The 27,251-nt window shown below is 39.0% G+C and overlaps 3 protein-coding genes across 3 annotated transcripts; 2 read left to right on the top strand and 1 right to left on the bottom strand.

Moving 5' to 3' along the window:
- Positions 1-1,610: 1,610 nt before the first annotated feature.
- On the bottom strand, positions 1,611-3,153 carry Cbr-cgh-1 (the record flags this gene model as incomplete). The annotated part of the gene is made up of 4 exons (XM_002642568.1): positions 1,611-1,876; positions 2,038-2,455; positions 2,501-3,004; positions 3,052-3,153. The coding sequence occupies 4 exons, from the start codon at positions 3,151-3,153 to the stop codon at positions 1,611-1,613; spliced, it is 1,290 nt and encodes a 429-aa protein (XP_002642614.1).
- Positions 3,154-5,044: 1,891 nt separating this feature from the next.
- Positions 5,045-8,098, top strand: CBG09176 (the record flags this gene model as incomplete). Its single annotated transcript, XM_045244492.1, has 5 exons — positions 5,045-5,207; positions 5,262-5,556; positions 5,605-6,900; positions 6,956-7,415; positions 7,460-8,098. 5 exons carry the CDS (start codon positions 5,045-5,047, stop codon positions 8,096-8,098), a joined length of 2,853 nt encoding a protein of 950 aa, XP_045093946.1.
- Positions 8,099-15,565: 7,467 nt separating this feature from the next.
- CBG09173 lies at positions 15,566-27,110 on the top strand (the record flags this gene model as incomplete). The annotated part of the gene is made up of 17 exons (XM_045244491.1): positions 15,566-15,649; positions 16,146-16,241; positions 16,324-16,424; positions 16,470-16,554; positions 16,831-16,934; positions 17,232-17,408; positions 19,405-19,825; positions 19,889-20,272; positions 20,330-20,593; positions 21,394-21,520; positions 21,570-21,716; positions 21,764-21,826; positions 22,560-23,473; positions 24,172-24,341; positions 24,391-24,706; positions 25,722-26,204; positions 27,045-27,110. 17 exons carry the CDS (start codon positions 15,566-15,568, stop codon positions 27,108-27,110), a joined length of 4,002 nt encoding a protein of 1,333 aa, XP_045093945.1.
- Positions 27,111-27,251: the final 141 nt, after the last annotated feature.

Raw genomic sequence — 27,251 nt, 5'->3', positions numbered from 1 at the left:
CGCGCAAGATTAAAAAAAAACAAAACCGCAGGGCAAAAATGACATTGTTACGATAAATATATCCACCAAATCGAAGAGAAATGCCTGCCAAATCCAATTCAGACCGGTTCGAGCCGTCGTGTCATCGACACGGCAGTCGGATACGGCTTGTTAACATTTGCATATATATGGGGAAATTCTACGAAAAAGATGGAAAATTCAGAAGACGTTCGAAAAGAGAAATTTTCGGAATATATTCGGAACACACTAATAAGTTAATGTAGGTTTGTGGTGTTGACCTCTCTCTCCTCCACCGCAACTATCAACTAATATTCCGCTGGAGGTGCCGATACGGATGGCCAATCACCTCTCCGGATGACGCATACAGAAGAGGAGAGAGAAGTAAATTGACTGTTGACGCCTTCCGCTGCTGATGGTGGGATGCCAAGAGAATTGAAAGTAAATCGGTCGCGTTTTGCTACTTTTCCATTTCACCCTCTCGCGTGTGGTAATGCGTTAATGTGCTTTAATGTATCTCGTGTGGGTTTTCGGTTTTTTCAAGGCTTTCACTTCTCCTGTCCCGGTTTGTGTCTGAAAAGAAGAGGTGTGAGAAAAGAATGGTTTTCGACTCGATGTTTTTATTGGCAGACTAGCCAGCTTGCATCCCGAGGGAAGCTTACCAGCTAGACTGATGAATCGAAATTTGTGCGAACTTTGGGTGTCAACTTTTACAAATTATACAATAAACAAGAGTGGGAACGAGGCGAATTTGGAGGGGACAAATGGTTTTTGAGGGGGACAGTGTGGGGGTGGAAGAGCTGTAAGCGAGACACATGGCCAGCCGGAAGCTTTCCAAGACATATAACGCCTTTGTACGCCATTTGACATGAGAAAATGTTGCAATAAATATCTATGAGATTAGGGAAGATGAACAAGTTGAACTCAAGTGCACAAGAGCGGAGTAAAACCCTACAGATGGGCAAGGGAAAACCGCTGGATGGTATATTGGATTTTTGGAAATTTGTGTGGGGGAATTGGGATGCAAAGGTAAAAGGGCATGAAGAGAAATGAGGGGAGATGAGATGAAAAATTACAAGATTGATCAATTTGGAGCAACTCGGCTGCTCACAAGAGCCACCGAGACACTTACCCAATAATGAACACGTCAAAGAAAGACCCGAAGTGAAGGAACAATCGATCCCTACTTTCCCAGAACATCAACGATACTTTGAGAAAGCAGAGATGAACTTAAATGACTATGTAAACACAACGACTCGGAGGATCTGCAGTCCAGGACTGCAATTTGGGTAGAATGCGGGGGAAAAAGGAACAAACTAATGAGAATTAGAGTTTACACCGCATGAAACTATAACGGGTTGAGGGGGATTCCGGGAGAAAAAGGATGGGATTCAAGAAAAAAAAGAATTGGGATAGGAAAGGGAACATGAAAAAAAGATGCTTATGTTTGAACAATATTAAGTTTAACACAAACTGTGCAATTAGAGGATGGGAAGGTAGGGGATGTATGAGAGAACGTACACAATCTGGAAGAGATCACTAGGAATGAAAAAACGTAGAAAAACCAGTGTGTTTTAGAGGATTCGAGTATATATAAGGGGATAACTGCATGCTTAGGCGGTGGTGTCCTCGGCAGCATCGACGAGTTGCTGGTCGGCGACGTAAAGCTTTGGATCAACCGTCTTCGGGATTGGCTCGATGCGAGTGCGGAGCTCCTGCTCGATACGGCGAAGAGTGTGGCGGTCCTCGTAGGTGATGAGGTTGATAGCAACTCCGAGGTGACCGAAACGTCCAGAGCGACCGATTCTGTGAAGGTAAGTCTCAGCGTTTCTTGGGAAGTCGAAGTTGATGACGACATTGACAGCCTGGATGTCGATACCTGAAAAATAAATCATAAGTTTTAATTTGCAGGTGATAGCATTCTGAGAAATTGAAGGCGCTCAGATATCCGTTCTTAATAATTCTCTACACGAAAATTCGGAGTGTGTGTGTGATGAATTTCCTCATCGCGACCTCTAATTTACTAGTTAATTTGCTTACCTCTGGTGAGCAAGTCGGAGCAGACCAAGTTTCTGCAGTTTCCTTGACGGAAGTCGTGGAAAACGCGGTTTCTGTGGTTCTGAGCCATCTTGGAGTGGATGTAGTAGCACGAGTATCCGATCTCGGTGATTTTCTTGGCAAGAAGTTCGACACGTTGAGTGGAGTTGCAGAAGATGATCGACTGGTTGATCTGGAGCTTGCGGAACAAAGTGTTCAAGCAGTGAACCTTCTGCTTCTCTTGGACGAAGGCATAGTATTGAGTGACTCCAAGAAGAGTGAGCTCCTCCATGAGGTTAATCTCGTATGGCTTGTGCATGTGCTTCTGCATGAAGGTGGTGACAGTCTGTGGGAAAGTAGCCGAGTACAACATGATTTGACGCTCCTTTGGCAAGAAGTTGATGAGACGGTCAAGGATTCCCTGAAAAAAATATTAACTTTGGTTACAATTCAACAATATTAGTACCTGGAAGTCTTGACTGAGGAGCTTATCTGCTTCGTCGAGAACGAGAGTCTTGCAGTTCTCCATCTTGGCAACTCCCTTCTCCATCAAATCGAGGATTCTGCCAGGAGTGGCGATGACCAAGTGGACGGTTCCGTTCAAACGCATGATGTCGTCACGAAGATCAGTTCCACCAGTGGTAACCATAACCTTGAGTTGAATGTGCTTGGAGAGTTCGACGCAGATCTGGGAAGTCTGGAGAGCCAATTCACGGGTTGGGACGATGACCATAGCTTGGATAGCCTTGAGAGCTGGCTGGATCTTCTCGATGACTGGGATGCAGTAGGCTCCGGTCTTTCCTGTTCCGTTCTTAGCTCTGGCAAGAATGTCTTGGCCGGTCAAAGCCACTCCGATGGAAGCCTCTTGAATTGGACTTGGCTTTTCCCATCCCTTCTCGAAGATTCCCATGAGAAGATCGCGTCCGAGGCAGAAGTCCTCGAATTCGACTCCCTTGGTGTCAGTAACATCCTGAAAAATAACACTTGATTCTGGAGGAAATGATCAATGAAACTTACAGCTGTCTTGAAGCGCCGGTCCTTAGCTGGCAAGTTGAGAGCTGCCTTCCAGTTTTCATCGCCGTTAGCAGGAACGAGTTGTTGTTGGTCCGCCGCACTCATTTTACGATGTCGTTTTAGGTTTGATTTCCTGAAGAGATCTGAAAAGAGAAAAAAAATTAGAGGTACATGACGAACGAATATTCGAGAGAAGACAGAACAGTGACAAGAGTAAAGCGAAAGATAACGTGGCGGCGCCAAAGTGCATCGATAAAGCGATGACGAGCTGCTTCAAAATGGAGATGTGGGAGGCGCTACCGGTGTCTCACTCCATTCTCGCCATGCGCACGATCAATGACGGTTAGAAAAAGCGTCTCTATAGCCCCAAAGAGGAGGCTGTAGAGACGCACAGACAAGTCGCTGGGGTAGGGACATGGGCAGCTGAAGTAGCCAGGAGAAACGTCTGGCTTACTAGAAATCGGAAATCGATGCGACGAAGTTGTCGCCACAGCGATAGATTGGCAGACTACTCTCACTGAATGGCAAAAAAAAACAATTAGGAAGTGAAAAGGAGAGAAATGTTCTTTTCTAGTTCAAAACACAGATTGAAGGAAGAAAACTTCTGAACCGCCCGTGTTCGATTGTAGGCTAGAGATTGCAGCCTAAAATCTAGAAATGGTGGAAAATAGTTCGCGAAGGGAGATAAAAAAAGCAGCGGTGATATAGAAACATTCGATTTCCTAAACTCTTTTTTGTTATCTCGCCACACTTGTTCTCTCTCCCCAAAGCGCTTTCTATGCCTAAAACTCTTCGAAACACATGCACTGATACACGTGGCGAACGACGAGTCGCGAAGGAGAAGACACTAGGCGCGATGATGAGAATCTTCGTGCGAAAAGAGAAACCCAGAGATCCAAAGAACCGACACAGCGCTCGCTCACACACAAAATTCGAAGGAGAAGAGCGGGGTAATCGAGTGTAGGCCAGAAGAAAATGAAGGGTGAAAAAGGGAGGCGAGGAGGCAATTTCGCTGCGTACCTCTCAATACGCAAAAGTTTGATCCTCAGCCAAGGAGCGCGCTTTTGCGCGGTTGTTTGAAATCGGATTTTTTTGTTTCGTTGGTCGGAAAGGGAAAAACGGAAAAAAAATAACAAATCAAAGAAAGTTTTAAACATTTTTATTGAAAAACGAATTGTAAAATTTAATTAAATCGAACTCTCTTCTTTTCTTCCCCGGTTTTCCTGTTTCATTCGCTATAATTCGACCGATTCCCGGAGTAATTGTGTCTTTGTCTCTCTTTTTATCAATTTTCACAATCACTGACTTTTCCGGCTCATTTGACTCTTCTGTATCATAATTTGTATAGAAATCACAACGAGCTCCAATATGGCAATACACACAAATCGTTAGAAATCGACAGTTTTGAATGAGATAGTTGATTTGGAGCACATCGAATATTTTTAGGGTGTGTGAAAGAGCAACAGAGGCGTAGGAGATAGTGTCAACAACGAGTTTGGTGTACTAAAATTTGGATTTTCCGGGGATTTTCAGGAAAAATAAAAAATGTCAGAAGCAATTGAAGACGTCGAGTTCCGATGTAGGAGTAAAACAGCAGAGCAACAAGAAGACTGCTGATGAAAAATAGGCCGAATTGAGCAAAAGCAAGTGCTAGAAAATTGAACGAATCGCCATGAAGATCTAGAAATCTCTGTTGTTTCCTGTTAAAAATGTATTTTCTCACACAGAAAAAGATATTTAATGATAAGCACTTGAAATGCAATTTGTAGAACTTCCATGATAATTACAGTCCAGTTAAGAGGGCTCCATTCTTCGGTGCACACCGATGGAGGGCATTTAGGACCCATTTTGGCATGTGGAAATGCCACCGATTTTCAAACTCCCGCTAAAAACCGGAATTGCGCCTGGCGGCCTGTTTGCGCGCTTGGCGATTTTTGTTTGCGCGTTTTTCGATATGCTAGAATTAAATTATATCTGCTTTTTCCAGGTCACAAAAATGAGCATGGAATGGGCGAAAAAGCGGAAAAAAACTGCCGACGATGAGGAAGCGAAACTGAACGATGCCCTGCTAGAATTTCAAGCAGATTTCGGACAATCGAGCTCGGCAACTCAACCGAAATCGTTTTTAAGGGGAAATGTGGTGGAAGGCAATAAAAGCAGTGAGTTTTCACAATAAATCTAGGTTATTTGCAGCTAAAAATTTGTTTTTTCAGCAAGCACCGGTGGCGAGGGAAGTGTATACGCTCCGAAATTCAAAATGAATATTAACACCTCGAAAACTTCAAATGTGGGCTCCAAAGATCTTGATGAGGCGAAGAAACTGGCAGCGGCGAAGGCGCGACGCATGTTAGAAGATGCTGCAAGAAGCAAGAAAATGGCAGAGGTCCCAAAAGTGGTGCTTCCGACTACTAAGCCATTGCAAAGGCCTCCGAAGCCAGGAAGTTTTAAAGCGAAGCAAGACAAGCCCAAACTGACTCAGATGGAGATGTTTAAAATGGAATTGCAACGGTTTGGAATACAGAAATAGTCCAATAATCCCAAAAAACCCATTTTTAGAGTCCAGGAAGATCGAGAAAAGCGCAAAGACCTCCGTCAACACCTTGAACAAGTGGGTATGGATCAGGCAGTTGTAGAACGCTTAGCTCCAACTGTGGAGCGTGGATTCCAAGGGACCAGCCAGTTCGACGACGATCCGTACACCACAAACGTCTACGTCTCTAATATCCCCCACTCTGTCACCGAACAAGACCTCCTCTTCACTTTTGGCTCGTTCGGACCGCTAGCAGCGCTGAAAATCCTGTATCCGAGAAGTGAGGAAGAGCGACGAAGACCGCATATCTGTGCATTTGTGGCATTTATGAATCGGAGTGACGTGGATCGATTTATGGCTGAAGTGCGGGTGATTATCATTCGAAATGAGCCAATTAGATTTGCGTTCGCAAGACCTGTACAAATCCCAGTGGTTCCTTATTATACCCCGCCCGTTCTTCAAGACCTTCAGCACCCGGATCCGGTGTCTGGGCTGCCATTCAATGCGCAGCCTAATGCAGAGCTTGCCAAGGAGTTTTTGAAGAAGTATGGGTCGTTTCCCCCGATCGCCGTTACTCCGACTGCTGGACAGTATGGATATGAGGATTTTATGGAATTGATGAGAAATTCTATAGTGAGAGTTGTGATCCCTCCTGACCGGCAACTAGTGAGGATTATGGATCGAATGGCTGTCTACGTGTGCACCGAAGGTCCCCAATTTGAAGCCATGATCTGCGCAGACGAGTATCAAAACCCAATGTTTCAATTCCTATGGGATAACACCAGTGCCCTTCACGTCTACTATCGCTGGAGAATCTACTCACTTCTTCAAGGGGATACCCTGAAAGAATGGCATCGCCAACCCTTCAGAATGTTCAAGAACGGAGCCTGGTGGGTGCCCCCTTATCATCTGAACGAGCTGCGAGAAGCCATGCCAACAGAGCTGTATCAGATGAACTGTTTGAAGACGTACCCGGAGAAATGGATGAAGGTCAGGGATGGAGGGCAGAGAAGGGGAGGTGAGAAGCCACAACGGACACGACAGGATTCAGATGACGAGCGAGAAGATCGTAGAAGAAAGAAGAATGAGGAAAAGGAGAGGAAGAGGCAGGAGAAGAGAGAGAAGAGGAGGAAGAATAGGATGTCGGATAAGAGGAGGGATAAGTTGGAAACGATGCTTCGGGAGATGACTCCGGAGAAGATGTCAGTGGGTGCTGGCATGGTTTGGTGTATAGAGAATGCGAAGTATGCTGCGGAGATTGCCGAGTGCATTTATGATAGCCTAACGATTGATGATACTCCATTATTCAAGAAAATTGCAAGGTAAGGAGTCCTTTACTACAGTATAGATCATCACAAACCTTCTGTACTTTTCCAGACTATACCTTATCAACGACATTCTCTCCAACTGTGTCCAGAAAGCCATCCGCGACGCCCATATGTACCGTTCCCACTTCGACGCTCTCCTTGAGAAGATCTTCGTGGCACTTGGCAAAACTTATCGATCGATTGCCTCTCGAATCAAACAGGATCAGTTCAAGCAGCGAGTGATGAATGTGTTCAGACAATTCGAGGAGATTGCGTTGTATCCAACTGATAAGCTGATTTTGAGTCAGAATATCTTTTTGGGGTTGATTGAGTACGGGAAAGAGAAGTCAGAGGAGCCAGAAGAGAAGGAGAAGGTGCAGGAGGATTCAGATGAGGATTTGGATGGGGTGCCTATTGAAGACGTTGGAGAGAAGAAGAAGGAATCGCTTTATGATGACGATGATATTGATGGAGTACCGCTGGAAGAGGCGCCGTCGACATCCATAGCGAGTAAATTCAAGCCGGTGGAGGTGAGAAACTTTTCCTTGATTGAGTAATAATTTTGAATTTCGAGCCAAGTTTAAGCTTATTTCGAGATTTCCAGAGCGCTCCCCGTCGAGTACCATCCCCGATGTTCTCGTCCAAATGGGACAACGACGGACGCAAATCCAACGAAGAGGACGACGAAGACATTGACGGCGTTCAGATCCTGGAAACCCCCGAATCGCAGAACAGTTTGTCTCCAGGAGAAATCAAAGAACCCCCTGCTCCTCCACCACCACCGACGTCTTCAGGACCACTAGAAGAGAAACGTCGTCAGCTGAAGCGCGACGTGGAAGTTCGAGCGTTGGCACTACAGGATGATTTGGAAGCGAAACGGGATCCAGATGTAAGGAAGAAGGTTGACGAGTTCAAGAAGGCTGAGATGGAGAAGGTGGAGAGGATTCTGGCGAAGGAGATGACGTCAACGCCGTCTGGGAAGAAGGATCGGAAGAGTGAAGAGCGGAGAAGTGAGAAGAAGGATAAGAAGAGGAAGAGGAGTCGTTCAAGGAGTCGGGAGAGGGATAGGGAGAGGAGCCGGAGAGACCGTTCTAGGGATCGGGATCGTTCCAGAGACAGATCAAGGGACAGACGGGATCGTGATAGGGATCGGGATCGAGATAGAGATCGGGACAGGGATCGGGACCGGGATCGTGATCGCCGTTATCGATAATTGCTGATTTTTTAAATTTATTTGTTTTCCGTTCAGCTGTTCTGCTCTTTTTTTGTGATCCAACAATGATCTTGTCTTCGCTTTTTTTTCGTCGTTTTGAAAATATAATTTTTCCCATTTTTCCTTCAAAAACCACCGCTCTTTTCCTTGATTTTTTGATTCGTCGATGACAGGAAATGCTCCGAAAAGTGAAGTAGGAGAGGATCTTTTTTGACGTTTGATATGTCTCCTGCTCCTGCTCCGGCTCTTCGAAAAAGAGACGGAGAAACAAGTTGGAGAGAGATGGAAAAAAAGGTGGATTAGTGTAATTTTTTAGGATTTTCGTGGTCCTTTCCTCTCTTTTTCTCCGCTTTCAACCCCGAATGAACCCGAATGTTTCTTGAGCAGAGAGAGGAGAAGAGTTCTTTTTTCTTCTCTCCGATTTTTGAGTTTTTTGATGATAAAGAAAATTGAAAAATTGGCTTTTTTGCTGAAATTTCTGAAAATTGCTTTAAAATCATCGGAAAAAACTAATTTTGTTTCGATTCTTCATGAAAAACGGCTTTATGATCTAAAAATCAATAACTTACAGTAAAATGTGCATAAAGAAAATTGTCGAAAAATTGCTTCTGGAAACTTCGAAAAGTCTAGTAATTTGAATTCCCGCCAAACCTAGAATTTTGTACTTTTCTAGAATTTCCCAGAAATGGGCTCTTTTTTAAGCCATTTTTCGAGGTTTTTGAAAAAAAATCCATTATTCGATAATTCAATTTTTCTTCAATTTTCTGAAATTTCCAATTTATGCAATTTTCTCAACATTCCATTTTTGCAATTTTTAAAAAATTCAAATTTCAGCAATTTTCGAAAATCCAGATTTTTGCAATTTTTGGAAAATTTTATTTATGCAATTTTTCGAAAATTCCAATTTCAGTAATTTTTCGAATATCCAGTTATTTTCAACTTTTTTGAAAATTTTAATTTTTGCAATTTTTCGAAAATTCAAGTTTTTTATTCAATTTTTATAAAATTCAAATTTTTGCAATTTTTGAAAAATTCTGATTTTTGCAATTTTTGTATTTTTTCAAAAACTCAATTTTTAAAAAATTCAGGCTTTTTTCAATTTCTCTAAAATTCCAATTCATGCAATTTTTCGAAAATTCTGATTTTTGCAATTATTTAAAAATTCAAATTTTGCAATTTTCTGAAAATTGAAATTTCACAATTTTTCGAAAATTCCAAAAGTTGAACAATTCAAAAATTCCAGTTTTTGCATTTTTTGCAATTTTAGCAATTTTCGAGAATTCCATTTTTCTGAAAATTTCAACTTTTTGCAATTTTTCGAAACTTCCAATTTTCAAAAGTTCCAATTTTTAAAGAATTCAATTCCAGCAAATTTCGAATACTTTTCAATTTTTGCAAATTTTCGAAATGCGAGCTTTTGTAATTTTTCGACAAATTCCAGTTTTTCGCAAATTTTCAGGTTACAAAATTCACAATTTTACAATTTTCCAAAGTCACATGACCCAAAAAAAAGAGTCTAAAGTCACTATTTTTCCGGATTTCCACATCACTTTTTTCTCCTTTTTTCTTCTTTTCCCAATGCATCCAATGAACCATTAAATCCGCCTATTTTTTTGCAATTTTTCTCCTAAAAGTCCACAAAGTTTTCGTTTTTTTCCCCGAAAATTCGGGAAAAAACAGAGCTGAAGATGACAAACGCCAGTGGAAGGTCCTACAACGACAACTACAGTAACCTTAAAAAAAGAAAACAATTTTAGGTTACGGTAGCTGTCGTTGTAGGACTATTTTGCCCTAGAATAATATTATTCCAATTTGGATTTTCTTTTCCGAACAAGAAAAAATCAACCAGGACGGCGCCAATCGTTTTCCCTGATAATAAACCTAATATGCATTTTTTTTGTTTCTCTTCTCCGTCTCTCCTCCTCACACACTATTTCTCTCCAAAGTCTGTCTTCTAAACACATGTGCCTTTAAAAAAGCGTTCTTTTTGAGTTCTTTGAATTTCTAGATTTTTCAAATTTTGCGGAAACACCTGTCCTCTTCTCTGGGCCATTATGACATATGTTTTCTGCAGATTTCTCGGGGTTCACCACTCATTTTTCGCCTCATTTTACACTATTTTTTCAATTAGATTTGGCACTTTGAGAACCTTTTCGTGCTTATTTTCCTTTCTAAAAGCTTAAAAATCCTTTAAAAATCTGCTGTTTCAAGTTACCTAAAGAACCACAGGTTGCTCATACCATATCAATAGTTTAAAGGCGCATAACTCAAAAAGTAAGAAAGCTACAAAAAAGTTGTCAACTACAAAAATGAAGCTCTAATGTTGTTTAGTTTACTGTAAGCATTTCGGAAAAATTGAACTAGTTTTAGATAGTTTCAAGTTGACTTTGTACCTTGAAAGTTAACGCGTATCTCTAGTCTAAAGGCGCGTAGCTCAAAAACCACTGCAGCTATCAAAACTTTGTCAACCAGAAATATAGGTAAAATTTTGTGCTCTATATTTTTTGTAGTTAAAGCTTTTTGTTGGCTATGTTTGTTTTTGAGTTATGCGCTTTGAAAGATAGCAAGCTTCAGTTGAGACCGTACCCCAACTTTAAAGGCGCATATCTCACAAACCACTGCAGCTAGCAAAAATGTGTGAAATACAAAAAATACAAAATATGATGTTTTCACTTTAATAGTTGGAACTTTTTTGCTAGCTTGTCTCTCTTTTGAGCTATGTGCCTTGAAAGATAGCGAGCGTCAACGATCCGATCGTCTCATCTGCCGTATCCCTACTTTAAAGGCGCATACCTCAAAAACCACAACATATAACAAAAAAAATAATAAATAGAAAAATGTGTAAAATTTTACATTCTACAATTTTCTAGTTAAAATTTATTTGCTAGCTTTTTTCGTTTTGGAATATTCGCCTTGAAAGATAGCAAGCTTTCACCCCTCGTCATTCGATACCTATCTCAACTTTAAAGGCGCATAGCTCAAAAACCAAAATAGCTACCAAAATTGTGTTCACTATTCAAATATGTAAAATTTCATATTCTACAGTTTTCTAGTTGAAACTTAATCGCCAACTATTTTCGTTTTTGAGCTATGTGCCTTGAAAGATAGCGCCTCCTCATAAGTCAGGCGAGATTGTACCACGAACTTTAAAGGCGCATATCTCAAGTACCACAGTAACTAGCAGAAAAGTGTAAAATAGAACAATATGCAAAATTTCATGCTCTACAAAAAATAGTTTGATTGCTCTATTCACTGTTTTAGTTTTTGAGTTATGCGCCTTGAAAGATAGCACATTCTAAAAAGACTAAAGAGACCTATCCCGAATTTGAAGGCGCATATCTCGAAAACCACAGCAAAAAGCAGAAAAATTATAAACTGCAAAATATGTGAATTTTTATGCTCTACAATTTCGTAGTTGACTGTTTTTTGCTAGCTTGTCTCTTTTTCGAGCTATGCGTCTTCAAAAATAAGAGACCGCCTAGAAATTCGAATTTCCCTCCTGATGATTTTCCAGTTTCACCTTTCAGCAGCATTTAATGTTTGTATGCCCATTTTCCATTCTTGTCTGTGACCTCCCGCGAATAATGGCAAAACGATTTCTTCTTCCTCTTCCTTCTTCCCATTGCCCAATTCTTTAATGACCCTTTTCAAATTTATTCCTCTTCAATCAATTTTCCAGTTCCAATGGAAACCTTGGAAAATGGGAAAATTGGAACCAATTTTCCCTTATTGTTTTGTTGTTCTTTTTTCGGGGCAATTTCGAGAAAAAGTGATGACACATAGGTATAGACACGAAACAATTTTCAGGTGATATAAAAATCAGAAGATGGCGGCGGCGGTGAGAAAAAAGAGAAAATTGAGATTTTTATGGGTTTTGCGAAGTTTGGAGAATTTTGTCGATTTCTGATTATTTGTTCCGGAATCATCGTTTTGTGTCCATTACCGTATACCTGGGGACTACAGAAAAAAGGGGCGGAGCCTATTTCGCTCAGTCGACTACTGTATACCACTTTTTTAAAATTGCTGAAAACGAAAAATACCGACCCTTTTGGTCGATCCAGCTGGATTTCGTGCCAAGCATAATTCTGAATTCTGAATTTCTGAATTTCTGAATTTCCGAATTTTTGAATTTCTGAATTTCTGAATTTCTGAATTTCTGAATTTCTGAATTTCTGTATTTCTGAATTTCTGAATTTCTGAATTTCTGAATTTCTGAATTTCTGAATTTCTGAATTTTTGAATTTCTGAATTTTTGAATTTCTGAATTTCTGAATTTCTGAATTTTTGAATTTCTGAATTTCTGAATTTCTGAACTTCTGAATTTCTGAATTTCTGAATTTCTGAATTTCTACATTTCTGAATTTCTGAATTTCTGAATTTCTGAATTTTTGATTTTCTGAATTTTTGAACTTCTGAATTTCTGAATTTCTGAATTGCTGAATTTCTGAATTTCTGAATTTTTGAATTTCTGAATTTTTGAATTTTTTTTTTAATTCTTTAGAATTTTCAGAATTTAGTATTCGATTTCTGGAATTTTCAAAATTTCGATTCTTTGAGATTTTTAATTGTTTTATTTTTTTTTTCGTTCTGAAGTTTCAATTTTTTTCAACTTGAAAATTTTTTTAAGCAAAATTCAACACTGTAAATTTTAACCCGATTTATCTCGCTTCCCATATATGATATCAAAAAGCTGTCAACTGTTAAAATGTTAAAATTTTATGACAATCATGTTATCAATGAACACATTTTTTTTTATCTTGTAAAGGAGCTGAGATAATTTAGCTCAAAGTTAAGAGTCCTTCCAGTACAGGCCGAGTTATGCATAACCGAGATAATTGGGCTCAAAGAGGCTGAGAGGACCCAAACATTTTTTCTTGACAACTCAGAAAATGTCATTCATTGTAAACTCAACTCCAGACGTTTCAACAATTTTCTTCTCCCTCTCTTATTTCCCTGTCCCACCAAATCACTTCTTATCATTTTTTGTTGCTCTTCTCTTCTCTCTCCTCTCATTTTCTTCTCCCCCTTTTTCCCGTTCGTACAACAAACACTTACACAAACAACACAAACATTACTTCTTCTTCTTCTCATTTTTCTACAACAATTCAAGCCATTTTTCATATGAGTCACACTCTTATATATTTGTATCACATTATGCAAAAATTCGCCTTCAATTTCATTCATTTTTTTCTCTCTCTCTCTCTCTGTCTTGCTTCCTATTCCAAAATCTTTAAACCCTTTCTCTCAAGGTGACTGATGTTTGCCATTGGACTTTTTGGAAAATGAGAGAAGCGGCGAGAAATAATGTGTAGTTTGAGGAGAGTGGCTAGACATATTCAGGAGGGGTGACGCCCAGAAACTGTCGGAAGGAAAAGGAGAATCAAAAGGAATGGATGTTCAGTTGACTGAATGGATTAGGAGGCGCCTGGTCTCCCCCCTCCCCGGTTTTGCACCGTTTTTAACACATTTCGAAAAGCTTTTGAAACTGGTTTTAGTCTAGTTTTACTATCCAAGGATCTTGTTTCAAATTATCTCAAAAACTGAAAAAGATAACAGAGTACTGTCAATTATTAAAATATAGCTCCTAAAATTGTACACATTTTGTTAGTTAACCACTTTTTGATATCTTTTCCAAGAACCGAGATAAGTTAGATCAAAGTTTGGGGTGCCCTTTTGTCGCGCGCTCGGCCTGTAGAAGGGTTCTTGAACTTTAACTCCCCGCATCTTGATTGATGGTATAGGTATAAAAAACTTTTAATTACAATAATATATTTCTTAAAATGTTACACATTTTTTTAGTTGAACACTTTTCGATATCTTTAACAGGAACAGAGATAAATTGGGTCAAAGTTTGGGGTGCCCTTCAGTCGGTTTGTAGAAGGGCACCTCTAACTTTGACCCGCTTCATCTCAGTTTTTTTTGAAAATACCAAATAGTGGTAATCAGTAAAATATAGCTCTTAACATTTTGCAAACTTTTTTAGTTGACTACATTTTACTATCTTTCCCAGGAACCGAGATAAATTGGGGAAAGTATAAGGGCCCCGTTTCTAAAGTAGCCTCTTTACTAGGTTTGTATCTTTACAACCAATAAAGATACTAAATTTTTGTGTGCGACCAAAATATAGCTCATAACATTTCCTACACTTTTGTGTTTATTCCTTTTTTCTTAGCTATCTTAGTTTTTGGGATATGCGCCTTCAAAGTTGAGCCTTTTGAAGTTAGTGCGCGCAGTGTGGCCAATAGGCTGCGGGCTATAACTCTAGCTATCTCAACAACCAAGCTAGCTAATAAAAAGTTGCCAATTAGTAAAATATAGCTCATCAAATTTCCTACATTTTTGTGTATATTTCTTTTTTGTTAGTTATTTTAGTTTTTGAGATATGCGCCTTTAAAGTGGACGCGTATAAAAATAGTGCGCGCGCAACAGCTTGACCACAAAGCTGAGCGACAAAACTCTCAATATCTCGAAAACCAAGCTAGCTATTAAAAAACCGCTAACTGACAAATTAAAGCTCTTTGTTGACCATTTTTCGATAACTCTAAAATTTCAAAAGTTACAAGAGCGAGAGATGGTTGAAAAAAAATTTTTTGTATTTTTTTTTCGAAATTCAAAGTCGATACTATTTTTTTTTGGCTATTTCTGAAATTGTATAAAAAATTGTCGTCATCAAAATTTTAAGACGATTATTTAGTTTTTTTCCAGCTGCAATGGGGTCATGTTGAGCAAACAATACTTGTCTCAAACACATTTTTTCACTTTACCCCCTTGACATTTTTTAAACAAAATTTTGAATTTTTCATTCTATTTAGTTTTCCAGATATCCGGATTTCCACACTCTCCATTTCTGTCTATCGTTGCTCCCGATTTATGTTGAAAATATATTGCAAATATTTTGCTAATAAAAATTTTTTATTGGCCCAAAAATATGAATAAATATGCAAGACGAACACAGTTTTTTTTTCATTGCACTTTTCTCGACAAATTTCGAATTTTCTCCGCTTTTATTTGTGAAATGATTCAGAGGTGTGCTTCGAAAAGCAACCTCGAGTTTCGACCCAATTTATCTCGATTTCTGTAAGAGCTCTCAAAAAGAAATTAATTGATAAAATGTTAAGCATAAAATGATAATCATTTATCAGTTGACAGGTTTTTAATATCTGTTACAGGAACCGAGATAAATTCTGTCGAAGTTAAATCACCCTGGGTAGTCTTTTTTTTAATTTAATCCTTGTATCTCAAAATCTATAAAAGCTAAAAACATTAAAATTTTTTTAAAATGTAGAGCACAAAATTTCCTGGATATTGTCGATTGACAACTTTCTTGTAGCGCTTCTGGTTCTCGAGATACAGAGCTTCAAAGATTTCTCTCTCTCTCTCTCTCTCTCTCTCTCTCTCTTTCTCTGCACCCTCCTCATTTTCCATACTCTCGCATTTTCAGGTATCAATGCCAGCTTAAAACACAAAATGGACACCAACTGGTTGTACGTGCTATTGCAAAAGAGTACAGCGGATCCGTTGGAACGGCTAAAGCTCGGAAATGTGATACTGGTCAGTTGAAAAACCATAACTCGGTTCAAAATTGGAAATTTAAATTGAACTAAAAAGCAGAGTGTAGGGCTTAAGAAAAGCTACAAAATGATATTAAATTCGACTATATTAGAAAAAAGAAAAGTTTGACCCAGAGGTGCTAAAAGGCGACTAGCCAAAATTGGGCGACCTGGGGCACCAATTAGGTATTCACTACTCGCCGACCCATAACTTGACTCAAAATTGGAATTTCAAAATAACCTAAAAAGGAAAATATAGAAGTTGAAAAGAGCTACAAAATGAAATTAAATTTGACTATATTTGATTAATGAATTTTAACTCTAAGATGGTAAAAATGACGGGTAGACGAAACGGGTCGACCTCATTGGCTCTGAATTACGCGTCGACCCATAACTCTGCTTGATATTGAAATTTAAAATTGGACAAAAAACAAAATGTAGTCCTTGCAAAGGGCTACAAAATGATATTAAATTTGTCTAAATTGGAAAAATTCCAGAACGAGATCTCCCAACGAAAAGTGTCACCACACCCAAAACTGGTCAATGACTTCCTTGACGTCATGTCCGGCTGGCTGACCGGCAGCAATTTTAAGGTATCAGTTCTTATCAGTAGCGAACAAAAATTTTTGAAATTTCTTTATCAATTAATCAGTGATGATTAATTATTAATTTTAGGTAACGATAATTGGTCTAGAAATCCTGGATGCCGCTCTCCGAACGTCTCCAGAAGTACTGGCTAGCTACTACTTTGATAGGTTGTCAGTGTTAATTGAGAGGTAATTAGGGTTAATTGAAGATGGATAATTAAGGATTACTTTCAGAATGGGAGATGCGAAAGTGCAAGTTCGGGAAATGGCCATTAACTTGTGTAGACAATTGGCTTATTTGGAAAATTCGTCGCCGGTGGTAAGCAATTTTTTAATTGGAGCCTTCTTTAAGCCAATTTATCTCGGTTCATGTGAGAGATATCCAAAAATTGTCTACTGATAATATGTTTGGCATAATACCGGCAACATTTTATTAGTTGATCATCTGTTGATATTTTCAAAAAGGACCGAAATAAATTAGGTCAAAGATTATAGACCCTTCGAGAGGGATACGGTTGAAGTTCGGACTTGTAACCGTCAAGATTTTTTTGCTAGATTTCTGCTTCATCTTTTTTTTATGCTAACTTTTTTGCAGATGCTCCTCGACCGATTATGTGTGCATGGAACAGGATTTGAGCATAAACAGTGGCTAGTGAAAGTTGGATCATTGAATATTTTGAGAGATTTTTTGAGTGACAGGTGAGCTTGGAATTTTTGGAGCTGGTTTATCTCGGTTGATAAGAAATATATCACAAAGTGGTCAACTTTTACAGAAACTGGAATAAATTGGGTGAAAGTTAGGAGAGCCTTCAAACGCGATCAAATTCTGTAGGGTCCCCTAACTTTGACCCAATGTATCTTGGTTTCTGTAATAGATACCAAGAAGTGGTCAACTAATAAAATATTTATCATATTATCAGTAACATTTCATCAGTTGACAAATTTTTGATAGTTTTCTCAGGAACCGAGATGTATTGTGTAAAAATTCAATTTCAGTTTCGCATTGGTAATCCCCCAAGCCATCAACCTGATTCCCCAACTATGCCGTCTGACGAACGATCCGAATTCTGAAGTCCGTGATGCATCAACAAATTGTTTGGTGGATCTGATGGTGTTCGGTGGAAAGTCAATAATTGCAAAAATCGCAAATACAAGGATTTTAAACGAGCAAAAGTGAGTTTTTGGTTTAAACTCGAAAGAGATAAAGCGCTCTCCCAGCTTAAAAGGCGCATATCTCTAAAACCCCAAAAGCTAGCAAAAAAGTGTTAATTAGTAAAATATGCAAAAATTTATTTTCTACAAGTTTGTTGTTGAAGCTTTTTTGCTAGCTATTTTGGACTTTGAGCTATGCGCCTTGAAAAATAGCGAGGTTCAACGATCTGATCGTCTCCTTTACCGTATCTCAACTTTAAAGGCGCATATCTCTAAAACTACAGCAATTAGCAAAATTGTGCTCACTACAAAAATATATGAAATGATATTCTCTACAAGTTTGTAGTTGAAGCTTTTTTGCTAGCTATTGTCGTTTTTGAGCTAAGCGCATTGAAAGATATACTGTCCTCTTAAGTGAGACGAGGCTGTACCCCCGGCGCACATCTCAATGTTCACAGAACCCCGGAATTTCCATTTCAAACAAAAATTTTTAATCAAATTTCGGTAATCCTATTCTCCTTGATCAACTATACGAGTATGCAAAATCGTCTTCTTGACAAGAAGACGATTTCCTTCTCTTTTCCCCGTAAACGCATTCATTTTCGGAATCGAAAATAGTGTGATTAGAGGAGAGATGAAGAGAAAGAGAGGGGAAAAGAAATGAACAAGAGGATTCAGATTATGAATATTCGGAATGTACAGAAGGGGGTTCTCGAATCATTTTACGCTCTACATACTCTAGTCACCACTCGATGTTAATATATTTTACGGAATGATGAAGACCATTTTATGATTTTCTGGTTTTTCGAAACTTTTTCGGTTTTGAAGGATCCAAAAACCTGAAATTGGAAAAACCTATTTCAATTATTTGAAAAAATTGTTTCACAAAAATTGAAATCTCTAATTTTTTGCCAAATCTGTATTCCACTGAATTTGCAGTATCCTTAACTTTGACCCAATTCATCTTGGTCCCTAAAAGATATCGAAAAGGTATAAACTAACAAAATATTTTTTGAATTATGAAAAATTTTATCAACTGACAACTTTTTATTATGTTTCACAGGGACCGAGATAAACTAGGTCAAATGTAAGAGCTATTCTATGCCAGTTTCTACAGAAACCTTTTCAAAAGATCTGTATCTTAAAAACCAATGAAGACAGCAAATGGTGATTAATTACAAAAATATAGCTTATAAAATTTTCTAAATTTTTGCTTTTGACACAATTTTGCTAGCTATTTTAGTTTATAAGATATAAATACGCGTCTGAATTTAGGGGGCACTAAGGCGGAGTGCACCAGTTCGCGACCGAAGGCTCTCCTAACTTTGAACCAGTTTATCTAGGCTGCTGTAAGACATATCAAAAAGTGATCGACTAACAAAATGTTTAAAACATCATGGCAAGTAATTTGTTAGTTGGTTGTTTTTTGATATCTTTCACAGGGACGGAGATAAAATAGGTCGAAGTTAGGGGACCCTACAGACTTGGTTCGCGACCGAAGGCTCTCCTAACTTTGACCTAATTTATCTCGGTTACTGTAAGAGATATCAAAAAGTATTTAACTAACAAAATGTTTTTTAATTACGAAAAACATTTATTAGTTTACAACTTTTTTGTATCTTTTACAGAAACCGAGATACATTAGGTCAAGTTTGGGGGACCCTACAGTTTTTGTTCGCGACTGAAGGCTCTCCTATCTTTGACCCAATTTATCTCGGTTACTGTAAGAGATATCAAAAAGTGATCCACTAACAAAATGTTTTAAACTTTATGGCAAGTCATTTGTTAGTTGGTTGTTTTTTGATATCTTTCACAGGAACCAAGATAAATCAAGTTAAAGTTTATGATCAGAAGACCCTACTTTGTTGGGGGCCTAACGGCTACCGGCAGAGCTGTGCGGTTGCAAACTTGTTTGCCGCTGAACCTTGAACGTTTTGATTTCCCACACCCTTTAAAATAGGCTTAAATCCTACAAATTCAATGCTCATTGATCCAACAAAGCTCATTCACTCTCCAGAATGGCTACACTCCTCCAACGCTATGAATCCACGATAGCTACTCGAGGAGACCTCCCTCCGAAACACTCAATCCCCATCGAAACGTCCTCCATCCCAAGGAACAACCTCCTCCGCCGCTCTCTACGCTCACCCGCAAAAATCATTCATCCATCTGCCTCAACAACCTCATTCACATCATCCGCTCGTCTTTCAACGCCTCCGAGAACCAATGCTCCATCATTGTCCCCCTCTCCTTCAACTCCATCTCCTTTATCTCTTCCGGCGGCTAATGGTCGGTCAAGAGACTTGGCTAGGAGCTCTCTTCGAGCACCTGCTGGGATGTCCTTGTCCAGATATCGAAGCTCGAGTTGTGCGCCAGCAGCTCAATGTGCAATTACTCTTGATGATTTTAAGAAGGCTTTCAATGCAGTCCCCAAAATTGTGAGTTCGGAAATTTAATTCTTTCAGTTTTATCCACAATCATTATCCACAATCATTTTACAGTCCATCTACTCCAATTCTGACGTTCGTGAGAAGCTTGAAACCGCAAATTCGGTACTCCGAAACGCCAACGAGGACTGGAGCAAGCGGGCCAATCAGCTGAAACTGATAAGATCGGTGATTCTGAATTCCGACGACTCCATAGATCAACGTCTTCTACTTTCGTTGATCAATGAGTTGGCAGATGCCCTGGAATTTTCGATTCGAGATTTGAGATCGCAGATTGTTCGAGAAGCCGCTATAACCTGTAGTTTCTTGTTTGAACATTTTGGCATGGATGTGAGGAATGTGGCTGAATGCGTCCTGCCTGCAGCACTAGCTCAAGTGGCAGTCAGTACCAAAATCATGGCTTCAAGTGCGGCAACATTGACAGTTTTTATTGTGCAGGTACCCCAACATCTTCGGATATATATGAGCATCAAAATTATGTTTCCTTTATTTCAGAAAATCCAAACCCGCCAAATCTTCCAAACCCTTTTCGATCTTTCAACCTCAAAATCCAAGGAACAAAGACGTCAACTTGCTAACCTTTTGGAAACTCTAATCTCCTCCTGGGACCTTAAAGTCAAACAACCGATTTTGAAATCGATTTCTCAGCTTGTGCAGAATGCGATTTGCGATGCTGATGGAGAGACTCGAGTGGCTGGGCGGAAGGCGTTTGCAAAGTTGGAGCAGTTGCATGGAGCAGCGGCGGATCAGATTTTTAGGGTTGGTACTTTTGAATGGCTTGAAATTTCACATATTTTTGTGGTGGACCAAAATCTTGTAGCTTATTTGGTGTTAGAGATACAACGTGGTGAATTAAAGTTTTCTGAGCATGTCATGCTTCAAAAAGGGCGTAACTTTCTTCAAAATTGGAACTTCTGTACGAAAAAATATATCAAAATGTAGAAAAAAATGAGATCTACATAATGATATAAAATTTGGCTATATTTGAAATCCGAGTTTTGAGTCAGAGATGGTGAAAGGCGGGTAGGCGAAATCGGCATCCATGGGCGCCGACCTCGTTAGCGTCGACCCCGCCCCCACTACGCGTCGACTCATAACTCAGCTCAAAATTGGAATTTTTTGTTCAGCTAAAAAGTAACATAAAGCACTTAAAATGAGCTACAAACTGATATTAAATTCAACTATATTTCAACATCTAGTTTCAAAGTAGAGGTTGTGAAACAACTATGTCTTCAAAATTCGGGTAGCCCTTCTTTTGGGATCCCTGGCGCAAAATTCAACATTCAAATGTAGTCAAATTATATATCATTTTTTAGCTCTTGTTAAGTTCTACAGTTTAATTTCTGATTTGAAACAGAATTCAAATTTTCAACCGAGTTATGAGTCGGCCAGTCAAAATCGACGCGACGGCCCAGGCCCTGTAAGGCGCATGTCAACTCTTAAGCGTTATATCTTAAAACCCAAAAAAGCTATCAAAATTTTGTCAACTACAAAAATGAATACTATACAATTTTACATATTTTCCATCAATTTATATATTTAAACTAATCATCTCTCAGGAACTAGACCCGGCCAAACAAAAAATGCTTCGCGACGGCGTCTCATCCTCCTCATCAAGTCTCAACAGCGATCGAGACAATAACAATCAAAAGCAACCACAGCAGCCACAACAGAATATTAGTCAAAGTGAGATTAATTACTCCCTAATTATCCCCTCGAATTATCTCTTTTTCAGAGTTTTTATCCCAACGATCCGCATCTGCACTGGACAATAAATCTCAAGTGTTATCCATTGCTAAGCCACAACAATCCAATCCATCTAGACCCACTGCGATGCCAGTGAATAATCGACTTCCAAAGTCTTCAACGTCTTCTAGCTTTTGTTAGTTTTAAGGGTTTTGCTTTTTGCAAAAAATGATTATTTTTCAGCAGCTGTCAGATCCAGTGGCTATGGTCAATCGAGAGCTAAGACGCCGAGTGACGGGTTTGGAGGTAAGGGGTTCTTGAATTTTCCATTATTTCGGTAATGTTTGATAAGTTAGATAGATGATCAGTTAAAAATCCAGAAAAAAAATACTGAAAGTCAAATCCAGCTCGCCGGGCACGACCAATGGCGCACGCAACAGGGGTTCCAACTTTGGCTCAGCTTATCTCGGTTCCTGTAAAAGATATCGAAAAGTAATCAACTAACAAAATGTTTCTGGCTTTAGGTTAAACATTTTGCTAGTTGACTATTTTTTAATATCGTTCACAGTAATCAAGATAAATTGGGTCTAAGTCGACACTTTTTTGTGCGCGCCATCCATTGGTCGACGACCGGCTAATTAATTTTAATTTTTTAATTTTAATTTAAAAGATTAATTTTAAAACCGCTGAAAACCTATAAAAAGTTCAAAAATCAAGATTTTTCAAAAATTTGCCTGGGTGGCCTAGTGGATTTTCGGACATGGAAACTTAACACCAAGGTTCGGTTCCACCCGGCGGCAAATTTTTTTGATTTTGTTTTCAGCAAGAATTAGAGGTTCTAGATGGTTCTCGGCGCACGATTTCCCTTCTCCGGTTACTGTAGTTTTACCTGCTTCACTAAAAGTACCGTTTCTCGAGCTCCAATAATCCCAGAGAATGGAAATCGACATCAATCGATTTAGCATGAAAAGAGCTTCCGAATAAGTATAGAAATCTGTTTTTGGATTACTGTAGGTAATTTTAAACCAATCTTTTGCAGGCACCAACTTCAACAATAACAACAACAACAACAACAAATCGTCAAGCTCCTCCCCCTCAACCTCCACACATCAGACCCCCATCCAACGCGTTGCTTCAAATCTCGGAAGTTCCTCTTTCGTAGCTTCACTAACTCAAGAGCAAGCGAGTAGCCTTCAAAACGCAATGGATTTGGCGAAAGACGAAATGTCGAAAAACAACGAAGACGATGAGTTTTTGCTAGCGGAAGTTCGCAAAACGCCACCCAAGGAGACATCACCACCAGCGTCGCTTTATGCCCGTGGCTATGGGAACGGATCAAATGGCTCCAATAACTCTTCCAACAACTCTATCCAAAGCGTCGAACACATTCTCAAAGCATGCACCAGCTCGTCAATCAATGAAAAGCGAGATGCTATCATCTCCCTGTCACAAAAACTCCTTGATCGGAATTTGGATTCTCTAGAATGCAAAAATATCGGGGACACCTTATCACGTCTTCTAGCTGAAGGAAACACTACTCTCATCATTTCGATTCTGGAGACCATCTCAATTTTCGTCAAATGCCACTATAAGAAACTTGATGGCTGGCTAAAACTTGCCCTAGGCAAGCTTTTCGCCAAGATGGGCGCTGATTCACTTCCTAATGTAAAATCCGCTCTTTCCTCAACCCAAAAAATGTTCCTAACCACGTTCGACCCATCTACTCAACTCAAGGAGGTTTGCGATTTTATGTGTGATCCTGTGCATCTTTTGGCACCGAAATCCAGGCTAGCGTTGCTCGAATACATTTGCCTTTTGTTCGAGGAGATCTGGCCGGAGGATCCGAGATGTTTGGAGAGGCAGACACAATTGGATACACCTTATACACGTGCGGCGGTGAGGAAGATGTTTGCGTGGATGTTTGATCCAAGGATCGGAGCTATTTTGATGCCGGTGAGTGGTTTTTGAAGCGATGCAAAAGTTCGAGCCGAAGAAAGGGCTGGCGTGAATACCGCGATAAAAAAGGGGTGCCAACTTTGACCCAATTTATCTCGGCTCTTTTAACAGATATCAAAAAGTGGTCAACTAACAAAATTTTCATCACATTATCAGTAACATTTTATATGTTAATTAATTTTTAATATATTTCAAAGGCAATGGGATAAATGGGGTCAAAGTTGAGGGTGCGGTACTCCGCGAACTCCGTGAAGGGTGACTTCAAGCTAACTTATCTCGGTTCCTGTAAGTGATATCAATAATTGGTCAACTGATAAACCATTTATCATGAAACCAAAAACGTTTTATTAGTTATACACTTTTTGATATCTTTTAAAAAAACTGAAATAAAGAAGATCAAAGTTGGGGGATCTTCGTACGCGAGCTCGACATGTACTTGAAGGCTATCCTAACTTTGACTTAATTTATCCTTACTATAACAGATATCAAAAAGTGGTCAACTCACAACATTTTAACATAATATCACAAACATTTTATCAGTTGATCATTTTTTGATATCTCTAAGAGGAAGCAATATAAATTGGGTCAAAGTTTGGTGAACCTTCGTGCGCGGACTGTCCTTCAACTTCGCAATAGTGCTACCGTATTTTTGATCCGATTTTGAATATCATTTACCTATTTTCTCGAATTTCCAGGCTTGTGAACGTCTTGTATGCGCTCTCTTCGCTCTGAACGCAGCCGATTTCACCATGATTTTTGGCGATCTCCCACCAGAATGCCGCGATTGGGCCTACCGTATTCTCCAACTCAACGGTCAGCAACAAAGTGCTCAACGACAGCAAATTATGGAGAAAGAGGCAATTACGTAAATTAATCTTTTCTTGAAAAAGTTTCTGAAAATTCAAATTTTTCAGCATGACCAACAACAACTACAAGCCATGTCCGCCGGAAGTAGAGAAGTTCGAAAAAGTCTCGGTGAAGGCTTCATTCTCTACCTATGAGGCTACTCGAGTCCCTGAGCCTCAAGACTACCGTAAACCTACAGTACACCTTGCCAAAAATCATGTGGAACAGGCCGCCTACATTCGGAATCAGATGGATTTGATGAGAGATTTCCAAAAGCCAGATAGGGTAAACGAGGCGATGGCAAATCTTCATGGCATGATGTGTGAGGGATCGTTCACACTTTGGAATCAGTTTTTCGATGAGTTGTTGGATGAGATTTATCAGGTAAGGAGCAGGATGTCTTTTCAAAAAAAAAACATTCCTCAAAAAATGCATTTACAAATACATTTTGATTTTGAAAATCTCGATTTTAAAGGGATTTAAGACCATTTTAAAATAGTGGCCTAGAAATCCAAAATCAAAAAACTAGGCCATGGTATATACGATTCTAAAGAGCAAGCTCTGACAGTTCCAAATCAATTTTCAGACATCGAAAATATTGATTTCGAAGCGAGTGATGATAATTTCAAATTTGGAAAAATGTGGACTAGTTTTGGGTTCCTAGGCCACCGAACTTAAAATGGGTATAACTTCGAAATCAATATTTTGAGAGTCTGAAAACTGGTTTAGGATTGTCAAATCATGCTCTTTGAAGACATGTAAACTATGGCCTAACGTTTGCAGGTTCAGTTTTCTAGGCCACCACGTTAAAATGCCCTAGAAATGGTCTGACATGCTCCTGGTGTGTTTGCTAGGTCATTTTACCATGGTAACCTAGAAAACTCAATTTTCAAAAGTTAGACCACCACTTCAAATGACCTAGAAAACACGACAGGTGCATGTAAGGTCATTTCTAGGCCATTTTAACATGGTGGCCTAGAAAAATTATGTTGAGAAAATTAGGTCATTGTGTATATGGTTTTGAAGAACAGAATCCGGCTATTTGAAATTGATTATCAGATTTCAAAAATATTGATTTTGAAGCGAGTTGTGATCATATAAAATTAGGAAAATGTGGCCTTGTTTTGGGCTCCTAGGACACCAAACGAAAATGGGCGTAACTCGCTTCGAAGTCAATATTTTGAGAATCTGAAAATTGATTTGAGATTTACAGAGCTTGCTCTTCAAAATGATATACACAATGGCCTAGTTTTTCTAAATTTTTTTCTAGGCCACCAAACTAAAATGGGTATAACTCGAAAAAAGTATCAGAATTTCTCAAGAAATTGTTCGAAAACAAAATGCATCTTGTTTTCAAATGTATCATGTTTTTAAATAAAATTCACAAAAAAGGTTCCAGATTCTCTCCACACTATCCCAATCAATTCGGAAGAAGCTCGCCATGCGAATTCTCCAAAAAATGTGCACCGCGCAAGCCACCAAGCTCTTCGACTCCACAGAAATCGCCATTTCAAAGGTGCTCCAATGCGCTTGCACTTCAGAAGACAATACGATGAGTGTGGCAGCCGAAGACTGTCTTCGAATTCTTGCCACACATCTTCCACTGCCACGTATCGTTCAAATCTCCAGAAGAATTCTGTCTCAGGATGACGATGATCAACGAGGAGTGCTGATTCTGAAGATGTTGACTAGAATGTTCCAGGACATTGATGTCGACGAATTGCACATGATTGTTGATGACGTGGCGCCATGTTTTGTGTCTGCCTACGATTCGACGTCTTCTTCAGTCAGGAAATGTGCCGTTTTTGGACTTGTTGCATTGGTACAACGCGTTGGGATGCCCAGATTGGAGACGCATTTGAGAAAATTGAATGCGACAAAGGTGAGCTTTTTGGAGGCCTAGTTATAGCACTTTTGAAATGATAGCATAGAAAACCAAGCCTGAAAAAACTAGGCCATTCTATATATGGCCATGAAGAACACAATTCGATAATTCAAAATCAATTTTCATATTTCAAAAATACTGATTTTGAAGCAAGTTATGATAATTTTAAAACGATGGCCTAGAAATCCGAAACCGAGAAAACTAGGCCATGCTGTATATTTTTTGAAAGAGCACGATGTGTCAGTTCCAAATCAATTTTCAGATTTCGAAAATATTGAATTTGAAGAGAGTTATACTCATTTTAGATTGGTGGCCTAGGAATCCAAAACTAGGTCATATTCTCCCAAATTTGAAATAGTCGTAACTCGGCTCAAAATCAACCTTTTAGAAATCTGAAAACTGATTTGGAACTGTCTGAGCTTGTTCTTTAGAATCTTATATATCATGGCCTAGTTTTTTTGATTTTGGGTTCCTAGGCCACTAAACTAAAATGGGTATAACTCGCTAAAAAATCGATATTTTGGAAATCTGAAAATTGATTCGGAACTGCTAGAGCTTGCTCTTCAAAGTCAGGTACTTTATGGCTTGGTTTTTACTGATTTTGGTTTTCTAGGCCACCACTTTAAAATTGCTGTAAATCGCTTCAAAATCAATATTTTCGAAACCTGAAAACTGGTTTGAGACTGTCAGAGCTTGTTCTTCAAAGTCAGGTGCTTTATGGCCTAGTTTTTACTGGTTTTGGGTTCCTAGGCCATCTAAGCAAAAAAGTCAAAAATAGACGAATCTCCGAGATTTTTTCGCGTTTTTCAACGATTTTTCAGTTTTCATATTTTTCAGCTCAACTTGATCGATTTGTATGTGGGCCGAGCCAAATCTAGCGAGTCTGGAACTTCTTCAAATTGATGACTTCTTTTTTTTTTGTATTCTGAAAATTCTTGTCCTATTTTTATGATTTTTCATGTTATGTATCTTAACGGGTCTTTTTTCTTCTCCTTCCTTCTTGATTTTAATGAAATTTATTTGTTTTTTTTTCCATTGCAAAAA

The sequence above is a fragment of the Caenorhabditis briggsae genome (genome assembly GCF_000004555.2).
Source record: "Caenorhabditis briggsae complete genome, chrIII, whole genome shotgun sequence".
Classification (NCBI taxonomy): Eukaryota; Metazoa; Nematoda; class Chromadorea; order Rhabditida; family Rhabditidae; genus Caenorhabditis; species Caenorhabditis briggsae.
This window is presented reverse-complemented; position numbering and strand designations above follow the sequence as displayed.